General features: G+C 32.0%; 3 protein-coding genes across 7 annotated transcripts; 1 reads left to right on the top strand and 2 right to left on the bottom strand.

Annotated features, from left to right (window-relative positions):
- Positions 1-21: 21 nt before the first annotated feature.
- On the top strand, positions 22-6,364 carry LOC115874567 (peptidyl-prolyl cis-trans isomerase FKBP8-like). 3 transcript variants are annotated; one of them, XM_030889762.1, is made up of 8 exons: positions 22-228; positions 336-763; positions 820-986; positions 1,041-1,249; positions 1,322-1,418; positions 1,476-1,670; positions 5,817-6,047; positions 6,106-6,264. In XM_030889762.1, the coding sequence occupies exons 2-8, from the start codon at positions 361-363 to the stop codon at positions 6,184-6,186; spliced, it is 1,383 nt and encodes a 460-aa protein (XP_030745622.1). In that variant the 5' UTR covers positions 22-228; positions 336-360; the 3' UTR covers positions 6,187-6,264. The 3 variants fall into 3 exon arrangements, with proteins under 3 accessions (XP_030745622.1, XP_030745637.1, XP_030745629.1); XM_030889777.1 differs by having other exon boundaries at positions 37-246; XM_030889769.1 differs by lacking the exon at positions 22-228 and having other exon boundaries at positions 253-763; positions 6,106-6,364.
- LOC115874588 (UV excision repair protein RAD23 homolog B) lies at positions 3,996-5,564 on the bottom strand. The gene has a single exon (XM_030889789.1). The coding sequence runs from the start codon at positions 5,257-5,259 to the stop codon at positions 4,183-4,185; it is 1,077 nt and encodes a 358-aa protein (XP_030745649.1). The 5' UTR covers positions 5,260-5,564; the 3' UTR covers positions 3,996-4,182.
- Positions 6,365-6,931: 567 nt separating the features above from the next.
- On the bottom strand, positions 6,932-14,234 carry LOC115874596 (MTOR-associated protein MEAK7). 3 transcript variants are annotated; one of them, XM_030889809.1, is made up of 10 exons: positions 14,086-14,234; positions 13,801-13,963; positions 13,529-13,744; positions 13,242-13,466; positions 13,038-13,182; positions 12,872-12,987; positions 12,558-12,813; positions 8,394-8,620; positions 8,135-8,338; positions 6,932-7,624 (listed from the first exon to the last, which is right to left on the bottom strand). In XM_030889809.1, the coding sequence occupies exons 3-10, from the start codon at positions 13,658-13,660 to the stop codon at positions 7,523-7,525; spliced, it is 1,407 nt and encodes a 468-aa protein (XP_030745669.1). In that variant the 5' UTR covers positions 13,661-13,744; positions 13,801-13,963; positions 14,086-14,234; the 3' UTR covers positions 6,932-7,522. The 3 variants fall into 3 exon arrangements, with proteins under 3 accessions (XP_030745669.1, XP_030745677.1, XP_030745661.1); XM_030889817.1 differs by having other exon boundaries at positions 13,934-14,222; XM_030889801.1 differs by having other exon boundaries at positions 13,801-14,221.
- Positions 14,235-22,836: the final 8,602 nt, after the last annotated feature.

Genomic DNA, 22,836 nt, shown 5'->3' on the forward strand with positions numbered 1-22,836 from the left:
GCTTGATTTTAAAGTAGGCTACAATTGTCCGTTTTTTATGTCAAATTTCAAATCAAATTCTGAATCAAATTAAATGGAACGTCTAAACTAAATTCCCGTCATTAAAAAAAATACAAAAAGAACTTTAAACCTTGTTTAAACTTTTCGGTTTATAATAGTACAGGACTGACTGCCTTTAGATATATTTTTTTTCGAGAAATTTCCCTTTCGTCTTTTGTAATATTAAAGGTACGTCATTTTATAAAGGTTAGACTTTGCCTTTTGTAGTTTGTAGTTAATTATTATTCAACACGAAATCATTACCTCTTATCAGTTCAATATTTGTTTTATTTTAGTTTCGGTTTATCTAGAATTACGAAAATGACTTCACTGGAACAAGAAAAGTTGGCAACTGAAAAATTTATAGAAAATGCTGTGACAAATGAGAGAAATGATCAAAGCAATGGATATAAAAAAACTGAGTCTTCTAAAATCGAATCTGCACATATTCTGAAAGAGAGTGAAGACCAAATTTATGATGGTAACATGCTAGACTGTGTGCTAGACTCTTCCCTATTGAAATCCATCAACAGTGAAGCTGATAGTATTGAAGGATTTGAAGACTTGACATCAAGTAATTTGTCTACCATCGATGCAAAAGAAATAGAATCCAAAGGCAGTTCTGATGAAGAAAAACCTAACACAAATACGTCCAATTTATCAGAAAATTCTTCAAACACCCCAGATATAGAGACAGTTAAAGAGGAATGGTCTGATTTGTTAGGTATAGTGTTAGGTTGATTTGTTTATAATGGCATTATTGTTATCTATATTTTAAAGGATCCGGAGTTATCTTGAAGAAAATAAGGAAAGAGGGTGAACCTGATACTCGCCCCAAAAGATCTGATAGATGTTTTATAAAATACACATGTCGACTGGAAGATGCTGATGAAAATAATTTTGTAGAGCAGTCTGATAATTTTGAAATGTGCCTTGGTGAAGGAGATGTTAGTTAATTTATTTAAATTAGTACTCATTTAGTATAATAGTAATGTTTTTAGGTCATTCAAGGGCTAGATGTTGCTGTTGGCCTAATGAACAAATACGAATGTTGTATTCTAAAAATTCAGTCTCGTTTAGCTTTTGGGGACAAGGGCAGCCTTCCTCTTATTCCTGCCAAAGCTACTGTAGTGTACGATGTGGAACTGCTAGATGTAAAAGATGAAGAGGAGTTTGATAACCTTACCACTGAGGACAGACAAAAAATTGGGTATATATATATATATATATATTTCTTTTTATTTTTTAAGCTTGTTTTAGCTTCAAACTCTCTTATTTTTAGTAATAAAAAGCGAGAAAGAGGTAATTGGTGGTACCAGAGAGGAGAAAACACACTGGCTGTTCAGTGTTATCGCCGTGCATTAGATTTCTTGGATGAAGTAGATATATACACAATATTTTTCAGCTTAAATAGAAAAAAATCTATTATTATTTAGGTTGAAACAGAGAGGGACGCTTACAAGCCCACCGATTCACAGTTGCAAGCCCTTCTAGAAGATCGTCTTAAAGTTTTGAATAATATGGCATCCGCACAGATAAAAATGGAACTCTACGACCAAGCTCTTGTTTCTTTGCAAACAGTTCTAAGGTGTCAGCCGGAAAATGTTAAAGCTTTGTATAGGAAAGCCAAGGTAATATACTTAGGCTTCTTGACCACCAGCATATTGCACCAGTCGGCAGATTTACCCATTGATAAACAATGCAATTAAATTATATACCCTATGATCGAAAAAAAAACGGCGTCCAGCTGGCTTGGAAATGACGATCGATGACCAATTCCCCTGTTTAAATTAAAATAAAACGACGGCGGTTTTCACCGTCGCAAGCACTTTTTTGTCTGATGATATACATGGTGTCCCATTAGTGCGAGGAAGTCTATTATCGCGTTGCTGGCATTGTACATATTCTAAAAATATGTTTTGTATACAGAGTGTCCCAAAAAAAGTTTTAAGTTTTTTAAATTATACTCCCCATTTTTCTGTACATGATTGGATTCAGCATAAAATTCTGCCTATAGTGCACTATTTTTAATTGAAGCACTGTGCTGTGTTGCTATTCACTAAAAAAACTCTATATCCGAAACGTAAAAACTGGAGTGAATATAACTATTAATACTTAGCAAAATAAAACACTAAATCACCACAATACACCAAAACACTTTTACTTTTGCGCTGGACGTCGCTAATCATGTTAGCATCATCTGCTGATGATGCTAACATGATTAGCGACGCGGAATTCGCGTTTTAATCATCGGAAAATAATTAATAAGTTTTAATCATCGCCAAACGCGCGTCCAGTGCAAATGTAAAAGTGTTTTGGTGTATTGTGGTGATTTAGTGTTTTATTTTGCTGTTGTAACACCAAAGGTTCCAACCCCCAACTGTAATATTAATACTTCGCTATGTTTTCCTAAACAACAAGGATAACAGAATAAATCCTCATAGGAAAATTTATAGTATCCTATAAAGACAGGGTATTTTTATAGTATCGTGAAAATCGCTATATTTAAAATGCTATATCTCTATTTTTTAAACGCAACACCCTGTATATTATCTTTCGTTTCGATGCACAATTGAAAAATTAACTTTTTTTTATTTAAAATGATTCTAAATTTAAAGTGATTCTAAATTTTTAGCGGTATCGGAGATATTCGCTGTATTAAGTTGTACGCGCACTGAATCGGTACCAGTCCGGCGAGAAACGGCGAAGGCGGTGACTCGACTATCGTAGATAGGTAGAGGTAGGAATCTGGCCTCTACAGGCCGCTTAAAGGTGTACGCGCACTGAATCGGTACCAGTCCGGCGAAGGCGGTGACTCGACTATCGTACATATAGACGGCGCCGGCGTCCACTAAAACATTTCGGCCTGTAGAGGCCAGATTCCTACCTCTACCTATCTACGATAGTCGAGTCACCGCCTTCGCCGGACAGGTACCGATTCAGTGCGCGTACACCTTTATACCGTATGATCTAAATAATATGTATATATAGGTCTATGAATAAAAACGGCGTCAGCGATGGCTATAAAATGAAGATCGCTGTCATTTTATATGTAAATTCATATGGGAAATGTCATCGGTTGTCATTTCATAGCCATCGCTGACTCAGTTTTTATTCGATCATCCGGTATTACATGGGTTTTTTAATGATAAAATACTAGACAAAGATCATTAGGTGGCTTTGATAAAAATTTACTGTTGGAGGAGACATATATGTAACATATGTAATACTGCGAAACCGCTAAAAATTTAGAAACACTTTAAATACAAAAAATATTGAATGATAAAGTAACACTCCTTTTGCCCTCTTTACTGATGAATGATTCTACTTTTTATTTTACATTTGCGATATTTTCATCCTTTGTACATTGTATCGAATATAGGCACATAAAACTAACTGTGGCAACAATTTTTCCCATTTTGTACCATATTTATACTTACAGCGTTTATGAAGTATGATCGAAAAAAACGGCGTCAGCGATGGCTATGAAATGAAGATTGCTGTCATTTTATATGGAAATTGTCATCGACGTTCATTTCCAAGCCAACTGTATGCCGTTTTTTTTTCGAGCATACGGTATTTACAGCGGCGAATAGAGAAAGACACCGCTACTGCGTGGAAGATTCGCCATCGGCTTTTCTACCGACCCGTAGATAGATTCAATTTAGATCAAAATTATTAAAAATTTAGGAAGATTAATATTAATTAATTTTGAAAAAGTAAACACCTTACAACATTTAAAGAAATACAGCACAACATTTAAAGAAATAACAGAACTATTGTTCATTGTTCTGTTTATTTGTTCATATAATTAAAATTAATTTACTATTGGTTTGAATCTTATTTCTTTCTTTTCAATTTTGATTTCTGTGATGCATTATATTTGATAGATAAAGGAACTAGGCAATTTTAAAATTACCCATATTAATGGTAAAAAATAAGAACCAAGAACAGTGTGTAGCAGAAAGGCTATATATTTGGTTTATTGAATAATATGAGTGAGAATATTGACAGAGTTGTTATTTTACTTTTTTACTATACAATTCCATTCATAACTGAAAAATTAAAAGATTAAACTTTAAAATTAAATTAAAAAATAACCTAAATTACAGTTTAACACTTTTTAAAGATACACTTCCTATTCTAATCATCGAATGTCTGTGACAGAAGAAAATTCGCTGCCAAATTTTCATTTTTTTCACACGCAAAATATGCTTGAACAACTAAATGTTCAGGGAATCCTAAAGCCTTTAATCTTTCAATTGCATCTTTATCTTGTGGCGTTACCTGAATAGGTATACCTCCGGCAGGTATACCTCCAGTGGCTGGAACATTTTGAGGTACTGCCCCAGGGACAGGAAGGGGTGAACTAGTTGGTGGTGTTAACACAGGCGTCGTTCCAGGGGCTGGCTCGTTTAACATTCGTACAAATGATTCTTGATTCTCTGAAATCAGTTGTAATAAAGCTGGATTTGTCTGACCGATCTGCTGAAGCACTGCATTCAACAGCTGAGGATTTTGCTGAATAACATGTCTCATTTGTTGAAACTGGGGCTGAGTTCTCAGAAATGCTAATGGGTCGCCGGCATCTGATTGTGTTTGGTCCACACCTGACATATCGGTGGACTCATTAACCTCTGATTCATCTATTTGGGGTATTCCGGTGATTAAATATTCCACTGCTCGATCTGGATTATTGAAGCTCGCTCTTAGTGCTTGCTCAACCTGATCCCTTGCATATCCCATGTCCATGATATTTCTGACCATATTCTCATAATCTTCTCCCATAAGTAAAGTAGATTCTGCAGAACTACTTAAGTTAATGTTGGTTAAAGCTGCTGGTGCTACTGCAGGGGCAGGTGCGGGAGGGACGACTATGGCTGGTGCAGCATTTGGGGGAACAGCGGGGTTAGGAATTGTTGTTGTGGTTTTTGCGTTACTTGCATTTGAAGGTGTTTCTATATCACCTACATCAACTTTCTCTTGAAGCTTGGGTTTGGTGACCATAACCACTATGAACTTTTTCTCATCAATATTATATTCTGATAACGGGGTATCGTCTGTAAGAATTTTTCCAGCGTATATAAGTCTTTGATTCTCTAATGGGTAATCTCCTCCTTTCTCACTTTCAATTTTTTGCTTCAGTTGTTTTACCGATTGGTTCGGATCTATTTCAACAACAAAACTTTGCTGTTGTAAATTTTTAAGAGTAATCTTCATCGTGTGTCTAATTATTTCTGGTCAATCGCTATTTAACTAAATACTTTGCCTGAATGATAAAGCAAAACTAAAGTCATAGATGACATAAAATTACAGGTTAAAATAAATTTTTGAGGTTAGCTTTGGCTTTAGAAATATTACAAAGGATTATTATTCTGTTGATTTGACATTGACATTATTATAAAAATAAAAATCAATGCATAAAGAAAGAAGGTGACCTAAAGAAAAACAGGCAAAAATTAATTTTCGTTGGTTAAAAAAAAGGTTTTGCCTTAAATTAGTATTGGGGACGTTAATCGATCTTTTGAAAACATCGATATACAATATTTAAAAATCGATATATAAAAAACGGCGTCAGCGATGGCTATGAAATGAAGATCGCTATCGTTTTATATGTAAAATTATATGGGGAATGTCATCGATCGTCATTTCCAAGCCAACTGGACACCGTTTTTTTTTCGATCATACGGTACCTTAATCCCTGATAAACAAGAATAACAGTAAAAACTTGATACCATATTTTTACACACCATTTCTTTTTTTACATATGTCTGTAGATTCATATTGGCAAAAACGATTTGCATCAAGCATTACAACTATTGGAAAAGGCAAAAAGCATTGAACCAAACGACTGCAGTATTTTGAAAGAAATTAATAATGTTAATTCAAGATTACAAAAGCAAAAAAGTTCTGAGAGGGAATACGCTAGGAGAATGTTTGGAGGTCCCCTACCAGCACCGTCAAAGAAGGAATTTGAAAAGAAAGAAGACAAGAAGAAAAATAGTCAGGTAAGTAAAAATTAAGACAGATTGCTTAAAACTGAGTACTACTGAATATTCATTTTAGTTCAGCATTTGGAGTAGTCTGGGAGCCACAGTAATTCTGGGTTTAGCCGGTTTTATTGCCTACAAAATGAAATATACTTAAATAATCCTTTTACAACTTCTATTTTTGCCTTTATCTATAGTTACAGCATTTTAGAACTATACAGGTTTTTCTACTGATGTGTTTATGTTTCTAATTTAACGGAAAACGGTTGAGTTTGTATAGCATTTTTAAAGTTTGTTCTTATCTTTTTTCAAATAAATTTTTGTATATGTTTTTATAGACTAATTTATTTAATATTTACAGTTGCATATTTACTGTTAATGAAGTTGTAGATCTAACCCTTCTACCTTTATTAAAGAACTATTATTACTTAATTATTTTTTTAAGAACACATTAGAGCTACCGTATGATCGAAAAAAAAAGCTTCAGCGATGGCTATGAAATGAAGACTGCTGTCATTTTATATGTAAAATTATATGGGCAATGATATCGATCGTCATTTCATAGCCATCGCTTATGCCGGTTTCTTTCGATCATACAGTATACAGTTTTATATAGTATACAATACGGTATACAATTTCATATAGTATACAATTATTAGATATAAAATCAAACCAAACCAAATCAATTTCTGAATTTTGGTAGGATGAAATCTTGGTTGCATAGTCACACTAAATATCTGTTGTAGAAATACGACTGTATATATTTAAACATATTTGAGACTGTAGGTATATTGTATTCTAGATGTGAAAGATTTTCCATTGAATTAACTCTTTAAACGTATAATACATAGCTAATTCAATAAATATTGTGTAAAAGAAAGACAAAGAAAGAAAACAAGCTATATAATAGCAGATATATATTTAAATTCGTCAACTAACAATAAAAAATCACACAGGTGCTTTGCAATTGTAGTAAAGAACACTGAAATACATATATCTTAAACATCTATTAAATAAATAAACGTAATCTATACCCCGTCTTGTTTTCTTTAAATTTTAAATCTAACACGCGTCTCATTGAGTATGACCCATGATCAGTTTGAAAAAATCAATGTATTTTATATATAATTTTACGGGGCTCAAAAAGTGCGTGATCAATTATTTTTTGGCACTTTTATTAATTATGTTGCCGGTGATTAGAACATTAAATCCAAACAATGTACACAGAAGTACGGCATTTTTATGTAGTTATTTATAAACTTACACACGAGACGACATTAAACAATGGGAAGAAGTGCTTTATAAAAGTTTAATCCGAATTTATTGGTCCAAGAATTTTTTATACATTTTGATTTAAAATGTTGCGTTTTTAAGTTACTTTGTGCTCTCCAGTTATTATTTTTTGTAAGATATACAGAACCACATGAATGAAGTTGTTTGATGTTTCGAATGAAATAAGAGGTAGCAAGCAAATTAAAAAAAACGCTTTTTGATTACGTATTAGGAGGTTCTCGCAATCCCTCGCTGTGTATTGTTTTTCCCGCCATTTTCAGCATGGCTTTGCTTTCAGCATTCCCATCCAGAATGCTTCCACCCTGGAAAATATATTTTTTAATAGAAATATATTAATAAACATATAACATATATATTTAAAACTTTAGGGCAAGGTTTTTTAGAGGGACTAGAGGAAGCAGCAGAAGCCAACATCAGCGACATCGGGAACTTTGCAAAGAGCTGGAAGTGCTTTAACGCAAAGAAAGAATGGGAAGAAGGTTTGGTAAAACAATACAGGGGTATCGCAATGGGCCCAAGGCTCCGAGTGAGGGATCAAATATGATCCCAAACCCCAGCAACCTAACCTAACCTAACCTAGCCACTTTTGCGACGCATCCGGTATATGTATATCTATAGTGCTTTTATTTACTTTAAAACATAATGTAAAGTCTGTCCAACAAGTCAAAGAAGATTTCTACAGATGGCATCCAAAAAATAGCAGAAAATGCAATTTAAGTGGGCATTAAGACGACAAATCCAACTGTTACTGCTATGTATCCCCTCGTTGGACAGGCTATAAGTTGTATTTTATTAACAAAAAGCAATTATACCTTTCCAGTCACTCTTTCACCTCTTTCTTGAGGCGTGGGTGGTGGCTGACCCAAACCCCACACTTCCAAGTGTCTAAACTGAAATTCCTTCGTATGTGACATCTGTTGGTACCCAGCAAAAGTAGTACACGACTCACTAGAGTGCCCTTTACCATATTCCCCATCTAGCCACAGCCCACAGAAATTATGCTGACCTCCCATTGCCTGTAAAAGTAAATTTTATTATTTTTACAATACCCTAAAGAAATCTTGAGCTTACCAATCCATTGGGCATGGTCTGTTGGTGTAAATTCAAATACTGAAAATGCTGGTTGTAGCCAGTCGATGGAAATATTCTCATTCTCGGTGATAGAGTGAATAAGAAACAACTGTCGTCACCGAAAAAGTTGGGCCCCAAAGCCCAATTCGCAGGAGCGAAGCCACCAAATACATACCCGCTACGATCTTCCAACACCATCACTGAAGGACCTTGATTCACTATGCGACCTATAGTTGCAAGTTATTGGATATAGAAAATATTTGACAAAAATATACAGGGTCGCTGTTATGTATGAAAACGGTCGATTATTAGGTAAAATAAACAAAGTGCCGCAAAAAGTTAAATACAAAAATTATAGGGTTGTTAAATGTCTATTGGCGAGTAATAAATTTATGTATACAGGGTTGGTAATAAAGTCGTGGTACATAAGTTTCATTTTTTTTAAATAGAACCCCCTGTATATTATTGCATATTTCAATTCTTCATTCAATTCTAAGCAAAAATTGAGATACACACAATGTACCTCAAACCAACCGTTTCCAAATTACTGACCTTTAACATATCACTTAAACAATTTGATTTAATTAATTTCGATATGTTCAGTTTCATTTAACGATGCCATTGTGCCGAAACTGTGATACTGTTGTAATGGGTTTTTAAATGCCTATTAGCTACTAGCAAATTTAAGTATTATCTCTTTTACAAAATTCCTTTTGAAATAAATTCAATTTAAATATTTTTCGTCATACTATATTGTTATATTATTATAACATAAGCAAAATCAGAATGGAAAAGATGCATATAACGTCCGCCGGACGTTATCATAACGGCCGGCGGCCGTTAAGTTTCTAAGGTAATCGTAACGTCTGTCACCTGCAACAATGACTATTTATTGTCAGTTGGACTTTTCAAAAATTGGGAAAATAGACCATAGCGAGATGTCGCGAGAAATTCCGTTGGAAATACAGGAGGAAGCGGCTGCGGCTACTCAAAATTTACTTCCGACTATAACCAGAGAGAGATATCAGCAGGAATATGACAATTTTTTTTGAAGTGGCGGCAGGATAGAAGTATAAACAGCGTAAATGAAGCGGTATTGCTGGCTTATGCTAAAAGAATGTCTGAAATGTATTCTTCTACATCACTGTGGACAAAGATATCCATGCTGAAGCTTGCGTTGAGAGTATATGAAAACATCGACATATCAAGGTAAAAAGCCATTATATTCTTCGATATTTAATCATACTCATCTAAATTATATTTGTTCATAGATTTGGTAAACTGTTCATGTTTCTGAGGCGCAAAAACGAAGGTTATTCACCAAAAAGCCAAAGTTCTGTCGGAGAATGACATAAATAATTTTCTACTGGATGCCGATGATTACACCTGGTTACTCGAAAAAATTGTATTGGTGCTTGGTATTCTTGGAGCTTGTAGGCGCAGCGAGCTTTGGTCACTCACAGTTGATGATTTCGAAGATTCGGAGAAAAATATTCTTGTCTCATTAAGAAATACTAAAAATAAGAAAGATAGGAAATTTCTTATTCCAAAAACGGGCCTTCCGTTTGATGCCTATGGTTTATACAAAAATACATCAACCTGCGTCCTCGTAACTTTGACAATCCAAAATTTTTCATTGGTTACAAGAAAGGCAAGTGTGTTAAGCAAATCGTCGGTATACATACCATCGGGAGCGTACCGCAGAAAATTGCAAAATTTTTGAACTTGGAGAATCCAGAACGTTATACAGGGCATTCATTTCGTAGATCATCAGCAACCATGCTCGCCGAAAATGGTGGTGATTTACTATCGCTAAAGGAGCTAGGAGGATGGGAGTCTTCAACAGTGGCAGAAACTTACATAGAAAAATCAGTTTCCAAAGAATGAAAATAACAAATCAACTTTTTCATGATAGCTCCAAAAATAATGTGTCTTTAGTGGATACAAATATTTGCCATTCTTCAGTAGCATCATCTTCTTCTATAAAATCTGTAAATCCCTGGGAAGGATTACAGATTTCTAAGAACAACAAGTGCACTTTTAATTTCCATGTTCATTATCATGAAAAATGAATTTTAGTATAAGACATTATGTATTTTTTATCCTTACTTGTGTTATTGTTCAATAAAATTTGTTATTAAATAGTAGTGTTTATTGCTCTAAAAAATCTGCAGTATGACGAAAAATCTAGAACGCAACACGGCCGATAACAAATAACGGCCTTGGCTGCTTATGATCCTCGGCTATCGCCTCGGATCACAAACTTCAGCCCGGCCGTTATTTGTTGTTTATCGGCCTTATTACGTTAATAACTATAAACTTCTGACGACTTTATTACTAAAACGTCAATATATTATCACCTGTAAACAAACAATCTACTGTTATAGAGATCGATTGTTATATATCTCTAACAGATCGGCCAACCTGACACTCGATCGCCCCGATCGATAACAAATAACAATAGATTTATAGTAAAATTAGAAACATAATAATGACATAATATACATAATAATGCCATAAGAAACATAACAATGACATAAAGAACATAAGAAATTCATAATAATACAATAAGCTAGCAATAGGATCATAATACATAATTAACATAATGATGATACATAATTAACATAACTATGATACATAATGAGCATAATGATGATACATAATTAACATAATGATGATACATAATTATCATAATGATGATGCATAATTACCATAATGATGATACATAATTAACATAACGATGATACATAATTAACATAATGATGATACATAATTAACATAACAATGATACATAATTAACATAACAATGATACATAATTAGCATAATGATACATAATTAGCATAATGATGATACATAATTACCATAATGATGATACATAATAAATCATAAACTATCTGAATTGTCTCCAAGAATTTAAGTATTCTCTTCTATAATCATACCAATGGTATGCTGCTCCAGTTAAATGAAAACGCGCAGTTTCCAACATAAATGCTGGAGGCTAGTTATGGAGTTGTGCGGCACTTTCTATACTTTTTAACCAAAATTTACTTTTCTTCAAATCAATACCGTCGAGAAATGGAATGGATTTCGAAAAATCAGGCATATTATAATTTGGAACATCCCGTTGTTGATTTTGACGGTCGTTCATCATTTGCAGTATAATGGCATTTTGTTGGATTATAGCCTGCATCGTATCCAGTACAGTATTTAGATTCACAGGCTCACCCTGTCGTGTCTGTGTATTCATACTAATAGGCAGCTCTACTTAACTTCGGTAAACATTTTCAAAATTTGACTCCAGTACAGGATTTGGGCTAATTTCACTATCCTGTTCACTCATACTTCTCATAAAAGAACGTCGGACGATTATTCCACTTCTGAATTTGTTATCTCTTTTACAAAATTTCTTTTGGAAATAAATTCAATTTAAATATTTAAACTTCTGACAACTTTATTACTAAAACGTCAATATAATATTTTCACCTGTAAACAAACAATCTACTGTTATAGAGATCGATTGTTATATATCTCTAACAGTATACAGGGTCGATCATAAAGTTGTGGACATCAAATTTTGTTTTAAATGAAACCCTCTGTATATTATTGCATATTTCAATTCTTCCTTCAGTTTTAAGCAATAATCGTAATACACAATCTACATACATTGAAGAATTGAAATGTCAAACAAGAATTTTGTAATTTCTAGACTTGATATAATCTCATTTTATACATCTCTAAATGCTAACTTGAGAACTAATGTCAAATTTTTTAAGTTTAAAGTATCACAGTTTCGGCAGAATGGCATCTTAAAATGAAACTGAATATATCGAAATTAATTAAATCAAATAGTTTACGTAATATTTTCAAAAGTCAATAACTCGGAATCGGTTGGTTTGAGGTACGTTGTGTATTTAAATTTTTGCTAAGAATTGAAGGAAGAATTGAAATATGCAGTAATATCCAGGGGTTCTATTAAAAAAAAAGAAACTTATGTGCCACGACTTTAAGACCGACCCAGTATACTTAAATTTATTACTCGCTAATAGATATTTAAAAATCCTATAACTTATATTTAACTTTTTGCGGCACCTATTAATATTTCACCCATAATTGACCGTTTCCATACATAACAGCGACGCTATATATTTCTTATATTATCTAACCTATCAAGGTTGAAAATGACTCTCCATGTATCTCAGAACTAAACAAGAACCTCCACTCAACTTGGTACTGCTGTGGCAAATGAGCATTGACAAATACAATCTGATTCAAATCCAAAATACTTGGATATGAAGGAATCAAATCTAAACCTCGACAATATGGTACCAAAGATCTTTCTCTAGGACCTTCATTTTCATTTGTAGCCTGCTCTGACTCTACCGAACTTGGTTGTTTTTCATTTACGATCGCAGATTTGTCCTAAAATTACTTTATTACATAAAACAAACAAAAAGCTGTTGTATCCTATGAGAAATACCTTATGAGAAATATTATATAAATGCATAAAGACAAATAGTAAGAGCTGTCCAAGTACAGTGCTACCCTGCAACCAAGTTTCTAAAGACCTTCTTGATATGGCATTATTACCTAAAACTAAAATTGATTTTTAATTATATATCTACTAGTACTTTTTAAGTACTTACCAGCTAAATCTCTTGTTAGACTTTCTGCCAGACGCTGAGAATTCTGAGTGTGAGTATTGCATCCTCTATTAGCCCAACTTTTATACTGTTTTGAGTTACTCAGTCTCTGTATTTTCATGTAAGAACTTACAATAGCTTCTACATACTAAAAAATCAATATAACACTAATAATAAAAAAGACATACAAAATGTTATTAACTTTACCTCCTTTACAAGGCTGTAAGGAATATCGTTGCATTCCTCTTCAGTTTTTCCTAAAGAAGTCAGAAGAACCTTCACTTTTTCATCCACAGTACCTCTAGTACAGAACACAAATAATTCAGCAAATCTTTCTAAATCGACTGTAACAATTTTTTGCTCCCCTCGTCCAAATAGATAATTATTGATGTACTGAAGTAAACGGGGATCCATTTGAGAGCCCCACAGTTTCTGTTTTTAAGAAAAAAAAACAGTTTAAAAAAGAATAAGGCAGAGGTATAAATTAAACTTACTGTAATTTCATCTTCTTTGATTTTTTCTGAGTTTTTACTTGCCAGCTTAAAAGAATTGCTAACAATAAGCTGTTCATCTTTAGAAAGGAAAGAGCATTTTGCAGCCAACTTTTTGCTACTATTAACACCCATTTTTATATAAATCACAATCTCATCACTGAAGAATACAGCCACTGTACTTTGGAGAACATATGTTAAGTTTCTTTTTCAGCTATCCTAAAATATGATATAATGAAACTACGGTAGGTAAATGAGCGCAAATCGTTTATTACTTAGGAATTATGAAATTATTATCCAAACGTTGTTTATTTGTCACTCTTTTAAAGAGAGAAAATATAAACTATATCTTGAGGAATATTAATAACTCAAGACTGCAGACGCACATAATAATAAAAACTAACGAACCCAGGAAACAATCGTTTTTCTTCGTAAAATCTAAAAATAATTTAAAGGAACACTTTCAATCGATATTCTCGCTGATATTTCTAAGGTTAGCTAAATCGTGATCTGAATTCGTCATGGAAAAAAGCGGTTTAATCCATCTAGATTTCTCTGACCTTATTCGGGCAGGTATTTCTTGTGTAATCTCGCTCTGATTGCGTATTATGGTATTATTTCATTATCACTTTTCTTGTTTGATGTTTGATTATTTGGATTTTGATAACAAGTGATACAAATCAATTTTGCAAAATATTTTCAATTTGACGTATAATTGGTTGCCTAAAATTTATTTATTTTCTACAGCGACATCTGTTATGAAACTCTAGAATGGTAGAACCATATCGAATTATACAGGATGTTTCTAAAAACATATGCCATCTCTCGTGGTAAGATTCCTTACATAAAAATAAGATTTATTTTTTATATCCATCCCTAGATTCCCTAGAGGCAGGGGTGGTCAACAAGTCGATCGCGAAGCCAATTTTGGTCGATCGCCGCAAAAATCTCAAAAGCAGCGGCGGATACAGAGGGAGCCCATGGGGCTCTAGCCCCCCTGAAATTTGTAAATTGGGTTAAATATTAAGCTTTTTGGTTAAAAATAGCGCAATAAAAAGCAATTAAGCGCCTAAAAGCAATATTACTTTTGATTTAGTCCACCCTTAAATAAATTCCTGTATACGCCCAGATTCCAGGATTTTGAAAAAATTTAAGAAATTACGGAATGTATACCTTCTCCTTTAAAAAAAGTTTTAATTGTAAATACATTAGCTAAAAAAATTAAGATATTTCATATGGATGAAAAGGCATTAGAAAATGAAATTAAAAACTTCATTTAATCTTGCCAAAGAAATATGTGCAGCGAGAAAATGTTCCAGTAAATATTATTAATTACTAAGTATCCTCGTTCTTTTAATTATATACCCTTGACGTGAGTTTTTTGGCGCTTTAAATAATTATTGTTGTTGTATTTCAGAACGAGGTGCATACAGCGAGCTATTTGATATACATATTAGAAAAAAGTAAGTTGCATATTATTTTTTCATGATAAATTTTCCTGACCAAAAGACCAACTTGAAATATTGTAATCAAATTATCAGCCATACTGTTCCTATTTATAATAACTTTTTCATATTTATAAACAAATTGTATAATAACTTATACATTGTATAGTGGATAAAAAATTAAAATTTCATTTTAAGTAAGTACTCATCTACATCTTTAATATTAAAAAAGTATCGGAAAATCGAATTTTTTAGGTACCACAGACATGTACGGAATGCTACTATCAAAGTTAGGTCTGGAAATTTAATTTCTTCATGAGCCTATATGTTAAATACTTAATAATAAATAATTAAAAAATAAATTAAAAATTGGCGCCGGGAAGCACGTATAGCCGCCCATACTAAAATATGTAAATATGTTAATAAAAAGTTGGTAGGCAGTTCTTTTCGTTTCAAAGAAAAGGAATTTTTCCAATTTTGGTCCGCGGTTATTTCTCCTATTCGCCACCTGTGGTCGCGTCCGATGGGAAAACGGACTACGGAAACACTGATTTTGATGTTATTACAAATTTTGTTGCAAATTTTATTCCTAATCTTAAATTGAAAACCGCGTTTCGCTAGCTACTGCAATTTTGGAGTTACGATTTTTTTAAATGTTTAACCCCCTCCCATACCCCCTTACCAACCCCCCACCCCCACCAAAAACTAATGGCCAGATTCTCGGCTGCCACAGTATTTTTGTGCCAAATTTGGTTAAAACCGGTGTAGCGGTTTTTGAGTTATCTTGTTATACAGACGGGCAGACAGACAGACAGACACCATGAAAATATTTTGTATTTAGGTTATTTATGACCCAAATAACTGACTTTGAGTGAAATTAAAAAAACTTTTCTTTTGCCGATCTTAATAGCCTACCATACCTATGGGTATGGTCGGCTAAAAAATAGAAAATAGTTTTGAAAATATATCTACCCATTTATCTAGCAGGAATACACCTTCTGCTGAAACACGGTGTATAAACATTGTATACATTTCATACCCCATCCTCCCCCTTAGACTACGCCTATGACAAGTCGATCGCGACACGCTTTTAAGATAAAAGTAGATCTTATATACAGAAAAGTTGGCCACCCCCCGTTAAGTTATTTTCTATGGCCACCCCTGTGCCCTAGAGAATAGGTACTGATGCTCTAATAATAAAATTTAGTGATTTTGGGAATACAAATTACAAATACCCAGAAATTGTCAGTATTAATATTGGATTGAACTTCCAGGGTAAAACTAGCGTATTTTATCATTAAGTATTAAGGAGGTTTTCTGCTTGCTTCTCCGCTTTCACTAGAAAGGCAAAATTCACTGAAATAATTAGAATAAAGTTTTTCTCGGTAAAGGTTCACACTACTGGAGTTTTGCGAAAAAGATCAGACTACCTAGGAATGTCCTGTAGGGCTAGTTGAATTTACACTACCAATTATGTATATGAACCTTTGATATAAACTGTGAATAAAATATATGACAAGGTTAACGGATTTCTTGAATCAGTCAATATCCTTGAAATAGTTTTAGGTGCTAAAGGCGAGTACGTGTGATTTTGAATGTTCTTCGTTCTTAGCAGGTTCGTAGCCAATGGTTTTTACTGTTTTTAGCATAGAATATATACCATGTATTCCAAAAAAAACGGCGTCAAGGACGGTTGGTGAATGACAATCCATGATAATTTTGGCCGGGTCATTTTCTAGATGTCATTTACTAAAAATTGACATAAAACTTGTCAACAATTAACACTAATTATAGAATTAAAATATGAAAAAAGGATAGAACGTTTCCAGACACATAAATTTTCAAAAAAAATATTTTACCTCTAGAATTTTAAACTACATTGCAGTTTTTAAACATCGTTTTTACTCAATATAAAAATAAATTACAGCCTTCTTCAGGACAACCGGAACTAAAAGCGCCATTAAAAACTAAGGAAGAGTCTTTGACGTCGTTTTTTCTCGTACGTTGCGTAGCTATCACAGGTAGTTAGCTACTTATTTGTATTACACAGTGATGGGCAAATACCCGGTATATTGAAATTTTGGCAAATACCCACGGTCTTGCCCCATACTTACTTTGTTAATTTAAGGTACTCTAACAAATTTTAACAATTTGTTGTTAAATTCGGTATTAAAGAAATAAATTTAAAAAAAACACGGCGACGCGACGGGGCAATTTAGTTAAATACCCTAATTTTAAAAGAGGATTCCCCGACGACCGCATCTTAAATACCTACAATGGCTACAATATTTCTGAGCGCTTCCCAAATGTTGGGTATATACCCGTTATGTATCCAGCCGTTAGGTATCTACCCGTTAGGTATCTACCCGTTAGGTATCTACCCGTTAGGTATCTACCCACCGTCCATCACTTCCTATACATATTATGTTCTCTGTTCTTAATATATCAGCTTTGATCATTAATACTTAAACCGAGTGTGTATAAAAAGTGGCTCAACCCTATAAGTGTAAAAGTAAAGTGTTTTGGTGTGTATTGTGGTGATTTAGTGTTTTATTTTGCTGTGTAACACCAAAGGTTCCAACCTCCAACTGTAATAATGTCATTCTATTCAGAGTGTCATTTTCTATCGAATAAAGTAAAAAAAATACCGAGGGTGTCATTTAAAAATCAAAAGTTGTAGTAATTTCTGGTGAAACAGGAAGTGACCAAATACAATTGAATACGTCTATCAATCTGATACATATACTAACCTATATATCCTTGATACTAACATACCAAATCTCGTTTTTTTATCTGAAAAAATAAAAAAAGTTATAGAGATGAGCCACTTTTGAGACGCACCCGGTATAGACAATGGTATATTACTAGGTTATCAGTGGTATCAATTAGTATTTGATTATTATAATAATATCCTTGTTTATATATTCTTATACAATGATAATATGTATACGGAAAAATAGATAACCTATATCACACCTAAATTTTGCAAATAAAAGATCCTTAATCAAAACATTATGAAGTGTGATTTAATAATTATGACTAAAGCAGTATTATATTCTTTACTTACGAAAGTTTTTCATTAGTTTAGAGATAACGCAACATAAATATCCGTAATATGGGTGGTCTAATCAGAGGTCTAACTCTAACTACCGAAAATGGTAAAAAAAATGTTGGTCATGGGACTACTTGATTTTCTTCACGTATTTATATAGACTAGAAACAATATTAGTTTCTTATAACTTAAGTAAGTAAAGTAAAAGAGACACATTCTTGAGTGCCTACCTATGGAAGCTATGTTATATTAAAAATTAAAAGTGGCATCTATGCGGTTACTATAATTTTGTATAAAAACATTTCTGAAACTTTTTGCTTTAAGATTTTAAGAATTAGAAAAATGGTAGGACAAAAAAAAATGATAGTACGTATATTATGTCCCCGGATTGTCTTTACAAACGGAATCACTTTTTATTAATGAAATTTTTGAGATAAATGAATTCTTCATAAAAATCTTTGCTTGTTCTAGAATGGTTAATCCTATTTATACTTTTCCAAATTTTTCAAAAAAAACATGACAATATGGTTGAATTTTGAAGTCCTGAAAATTAAAAGGCGTTTCTATGGTAATATAATTTCGATTTCATTCTTTGATAGATATGGTTATGGGGGATTCTTGTGATTAATTTATATAACGTCATACTATACTTTTTACAGTTGTTAAAGTATCAAATTTTCCGATAACTATTATCACCCTTTCCGTAGCATTGAACTAAATAAATTTTGTGCTTTTTAACATTTTAAAACAGCAAAAAATATGACGTTAATTAAAGTTCTATCAATAACAATCTATCAAAGAATGAAAACGAAATTATATTAGGTATAAGCACATTAATAAACTACAACCTAAAATTTTGACCAAGTTTGATGTTTCATAACTTTTGAATTTGTAATCCAATTTTTAAGATTATGGTATTAGCTTGTAGATAAATTTGTTGGCAATATTTTTTTTATTATTTTTATAGCTAAACCATAATAATGCGTTTTGATTTTTAGAGTTCAACAACATATATATATATATATATATATATATATATATATATATATATATATATATATATATATATATATATATATATATATATATATATATATATATATATATATATATATATATATATATATATATATATTTTATTTATCTTTAAAACGGGATGGAAATTTTGAAAAGTATAAACGAGATTAACCTCAGGATTAACCAATACAGAACAGGCAAATTTTCTTATGAAGAATTTATTTTTCTCAAAAGGTCAATAATAAAAAAGTTTTTTTCCTCTTGAAAGACAAACCGGGAACATACTGTATACTGTAGATTCTAGACAAATTTTATAATCGTATTTGTGAATAAAAAGCGCCTCAAGATAAAAAAGAATTGGATAATTGAAACAAAAACATTCATTTATTAATAATATATATTTTTCTATTTTTACTCTAGATACACAAAAACAAAAGTAGTATGTATTAAGCATACAAATAAATCTTATTTTTAAATGTATGTATATTTATACGAAAAATCTATGTATAATTGCGGAAAGTACGTTTTCGCAATCGATAAAACACAGTTTGTGACACAGTAAACTCAAAATCGGAATTCAGTTAATTCAGTTTCCTAAAATTCCTGTCCTGACATGATTGCTATAGCATTCCCCGAATTTTAAAAATCCGATAATCGCTCACACCAGGTTTTTACGTATTTATCATTAAAATACAGGTCAATAAATTCAGCTAAATTATCAGGATTATATATTTCTGCGATTATTATGAGATTAAATATCATCGACTTTCCTAAAAACAAACAATAATAACATTTTTTAAGTAGTTTCTCAGTATTTTCGGGTGATATAACTTAATCTTGAGCGATATGGCAACATAGCAGGGATTCCTCGAATGACTAACGAGAGAAGTTCGGAAAACGCCGGACAGTGGATCAAAATCATATAAAATATGGAGAAAATATTGATAATTGTTTTGTAAAATTTTTTATTATGGCGAATCACGATCTGCGAATAAATAAAGTTTGATAGTTTTATAAATAAAAATAAGATAGGTATTTGTAAAAACAGAGCTTATATAGAAAAAAATTCATATAAAAAAAACAAAGTGATAATTTAAATAAATTTAAACAAAAATGTAGAATACTAATTCGAACAAGTTTTAGATTACAAAAATGCATTTCGACACCCAAATGACAGATACTATGACGTAGTAGTGTAGACAGCACCACGAATTGCATTTTACATTAAACACATTAGCTTTTTATTGGTTTTAAACCTAATTTGGTTTAACTAATAATGTACCATTAAATTAAGCAAATATTTTTGAAAAAAGACTTTTGTATTCTAAACGGGAATCATTTAATAGAAAATCAATTACTTATTATAGTTAATAATAAAATGATAAGAAATGGTATTATGATTTTTATGTGAAGTAAATTATCTAGATCTCTGTTATCATTATTTTTTTCAGACCTTTCGTGATTATCTACTGTGCTTACCAGGCAGTTCTTTATTACGGATTCTTTTGCTTTAAGCAGCAATAACTTTTTGTACTGTTGTTCTGGTAGAAATTGGGTTATCAGAGAAATTAACAGAAAACGTAACAGATACAGTTCCTAATAAGCAACTTCTCGCATAGTAGCATAGTTTTATCATGGTGACTTTTTTCCTCAATTATTTTTGCAAGAATTCAAATATTTTGTTTTAGTCTTTTTTTTTTGATAATTGATATGTAATATCTACTGTCTTTATTTCTTTGAAATATAATAAAACATGAGTTTTTGGTAGTGTTTAGTGGTCGGACAGCAAAAACTCAATTCAAGATGAAAGGAAATAAAAGTTGTCCGACCACTAAATTTAATATATTTGAGAGGTCGGACCAATGACTAAAGAACTCAAGGACAAATAACACCCGAGAGCAAATTGTTACCATGGCACCAAACAGTGCCGTGGTCATATATTTTTCTTAACTTAGCTAGTTGAAGGGATATTTATATTTTTGATAAATGTTTTGACTACGCCTATGGTGTAGGCGGTGGCATCATACAAATTAATTACGAAAAAAACGCATTAAAATGTTAACAAAAGGTACAAAACTAGTATCGACGTATACATCAAGTACAGGGACATCATTTTAAGTGTCTCACTCGATTTATAATTTTCCTGTTTGGTATTTAAAGATAGTAGAAAGATTTCCTAATGTAATTTTTTGCGAGGATGCCGATTCTCTACACCAAAATTTTTTAAAACGTCAATTTTGACAGATACGACGCCATTTTGATTTTTTTTAAATAGAAACCCCCACATATTTTAGCATGGTCCGGTAGACATATTTTAGCTAATTTCAAAAATATATAGTTTAGTATACTTTGCACTTACCGTTTTCGATATACAGTGGATTTAAAAATGAATTGTTCAGAATCATTTTAAGTGTCACCAAATTTAAAATTTTCCTCTTCTCTATTTTAAGATGGTAAAAGATATTTTAATGTAATTTTTTCGCGAGGATGCCGATTTTCTACATTAAAATTTTTTAAATCATCAATTTTGACAGATACGACGCCATCTTGATTTTTTTTAAATGGAAACCCCCACATATTTTAGCATGGTCCGGTAGACATATTTTAGCTAATCTCAAAAATATATAGTTTAGTATACTTTGCACTTACCATTTTCGATATACAGTGAATTTAAAAATGAATTGTTCCAGAATCATTTTAAGTGTCTCACCCAATTTAAAATTTTCCTCTTTTCCATTTTAAGAGAGTAAAAAGATATTTCAATGTAATCTTTCGCGAGGATGCCGATTTTCTACATTAAAATTTTTTAAATCGTCAATTTTGACAGATACGACGCCATCTTGATTTTTTTTAAATGGAAACCCCCACATATTTTAGCATGGTCCGGTAGACATATTTTAGCTAATTTCAAAATTATATAGTTTAGTATACTTTGCACTTACCGTTTTCGATATACAGTGGATTCAAAAATGAATTGTTTCAGAATCATTTTAAGTGTCTCATCCAATTTAAAATTTTCCTCTTCTCTATTTTAAGATGGTAAAAAGATATTTTAATGTAACTTTTCGCGAGGATGCCGATTTTCTACATTAAAATTTTTTAAATCGTCAATTTTGACAGATACGACGCCATCTTGATTTTTTTTAAATGGAAACCCCCACATATTTTAGCATGGTCCGGTAGACATATTTTAGCTAATTTCAAAAATATATAGTTTAGTATACTTTGCACTTACCGTTTTCGATATACAGTGGATTCAAAAATGAATTGTTTCAGAATCATTTTAAGTGTCTCATCCAATTTAAAATTTTCCTCTTCTCTATTTTAAGATGGTAAAAAGATATTTTAATGTAACTTTTCGCGAGGATGCCGATTTTCTACATTAAAATTTTTTAAATCGTCAATTTTGACAGATACGACGCCATCTTGATTTTTTTTAAATGGAAACCCCCACATATTTTAGCATGGTCCGGTAGACATATTTTAGCTAATTTCAAAAATATATAGTTTAGTATACTTTGCACTTACCGTTTTCGATATACAGTGGATTCAAAAATGAATTGTTTCAGAATCATTTTAAGTGTCTCATCCAATTTAAAATTTTCCTCTTCTCTATTTTAAGATGGTAAAAAGATATTTTAATGTAACTTTTCGCGAGGATGCCGATTTTCTACATTAAAATTTTTTAAATCGTCAATTTTGACAGATACGACGCCATCTTGATTTTTTTTAAATGGAAACCCCCACATATTTTAGCATGGTCCGGTAGACATATTTTAGCTAATTTCAAAAATATA

This window comes from Sitophilus oryzae, unplaced genomic scaffold (genome assembly GCF_002938485.1).
Source record: "Sitophilus oryzae breed Bouriz unplaced genomic scaffold, Soryzae_2.0 scaffold_1018_pilon_pilon, whole genome shotgun sequence".
Lineage (NCBI taxonomy): Eukaryota > Metazoa > Arthropoda > Insecta > Coleoptera > Curculionidae > Sitophilus > Sitophilus oryzae.

What these genes read in the sequence shown, in the direction of transcription:
- LOC115874596 (XM_030889809.1), bottom strand. Translation starts at nt 13,660, where the DNA reads ATGGGTGTTAATAGTAGCAAAAAGTTGGCTGCAAAATGCTCTTTCCTT. An exon ending in CTTACAGCCTTGTAAAGGAG is followed by an intron (nt 13,183 to 13,241) that starts GTAAAGTTAATA and finishes TTGATTTTTTAG; the next exon opens with TATGTAGAAGCTATTGTAAG. An exon ending in GTCATTTTCAACCTTGATAG is followed by an intron (nt 8,621 to 12,557) that starts GTTAGATAATAT and finishes TTGCAACTATAG; the next exon opens with GTCGCATAGTGAATCAAGGT.
- LOC115874567 (XM_030889762.1), top strand. Translation starts at nt 361, where the DNA reads ATGACTTCACTGGAACAAGAAAAGTTGGCAACTGAAAAATTTATAGAA. An exon ending in GGAATGGTCTGATTTGTTAG is followed by an intron (nt 764 to 819) that starts GTATAGTGTTAG and finishes TATATTTTAAAG; the next exon opens with GATCCGGAGTTATCTTGAAG. An exon ending in TGTGCCTTGGTGAAGGAGAT is followed by an intron (nt 987 to 1,040) that starts GTTAGTTAATTT and finishes TAATGTTTTTAG; the next exon opens with GTCATTCAAGGGCTAGATGT.
- LOC115874588 (XM_030889789.1), bottom strand. Translation starts at nt 5,259, where the DNA reads ATGAAGATTACTCTTAAAAATTTACAACAGCAAAGTTTTGTTGTTGAA.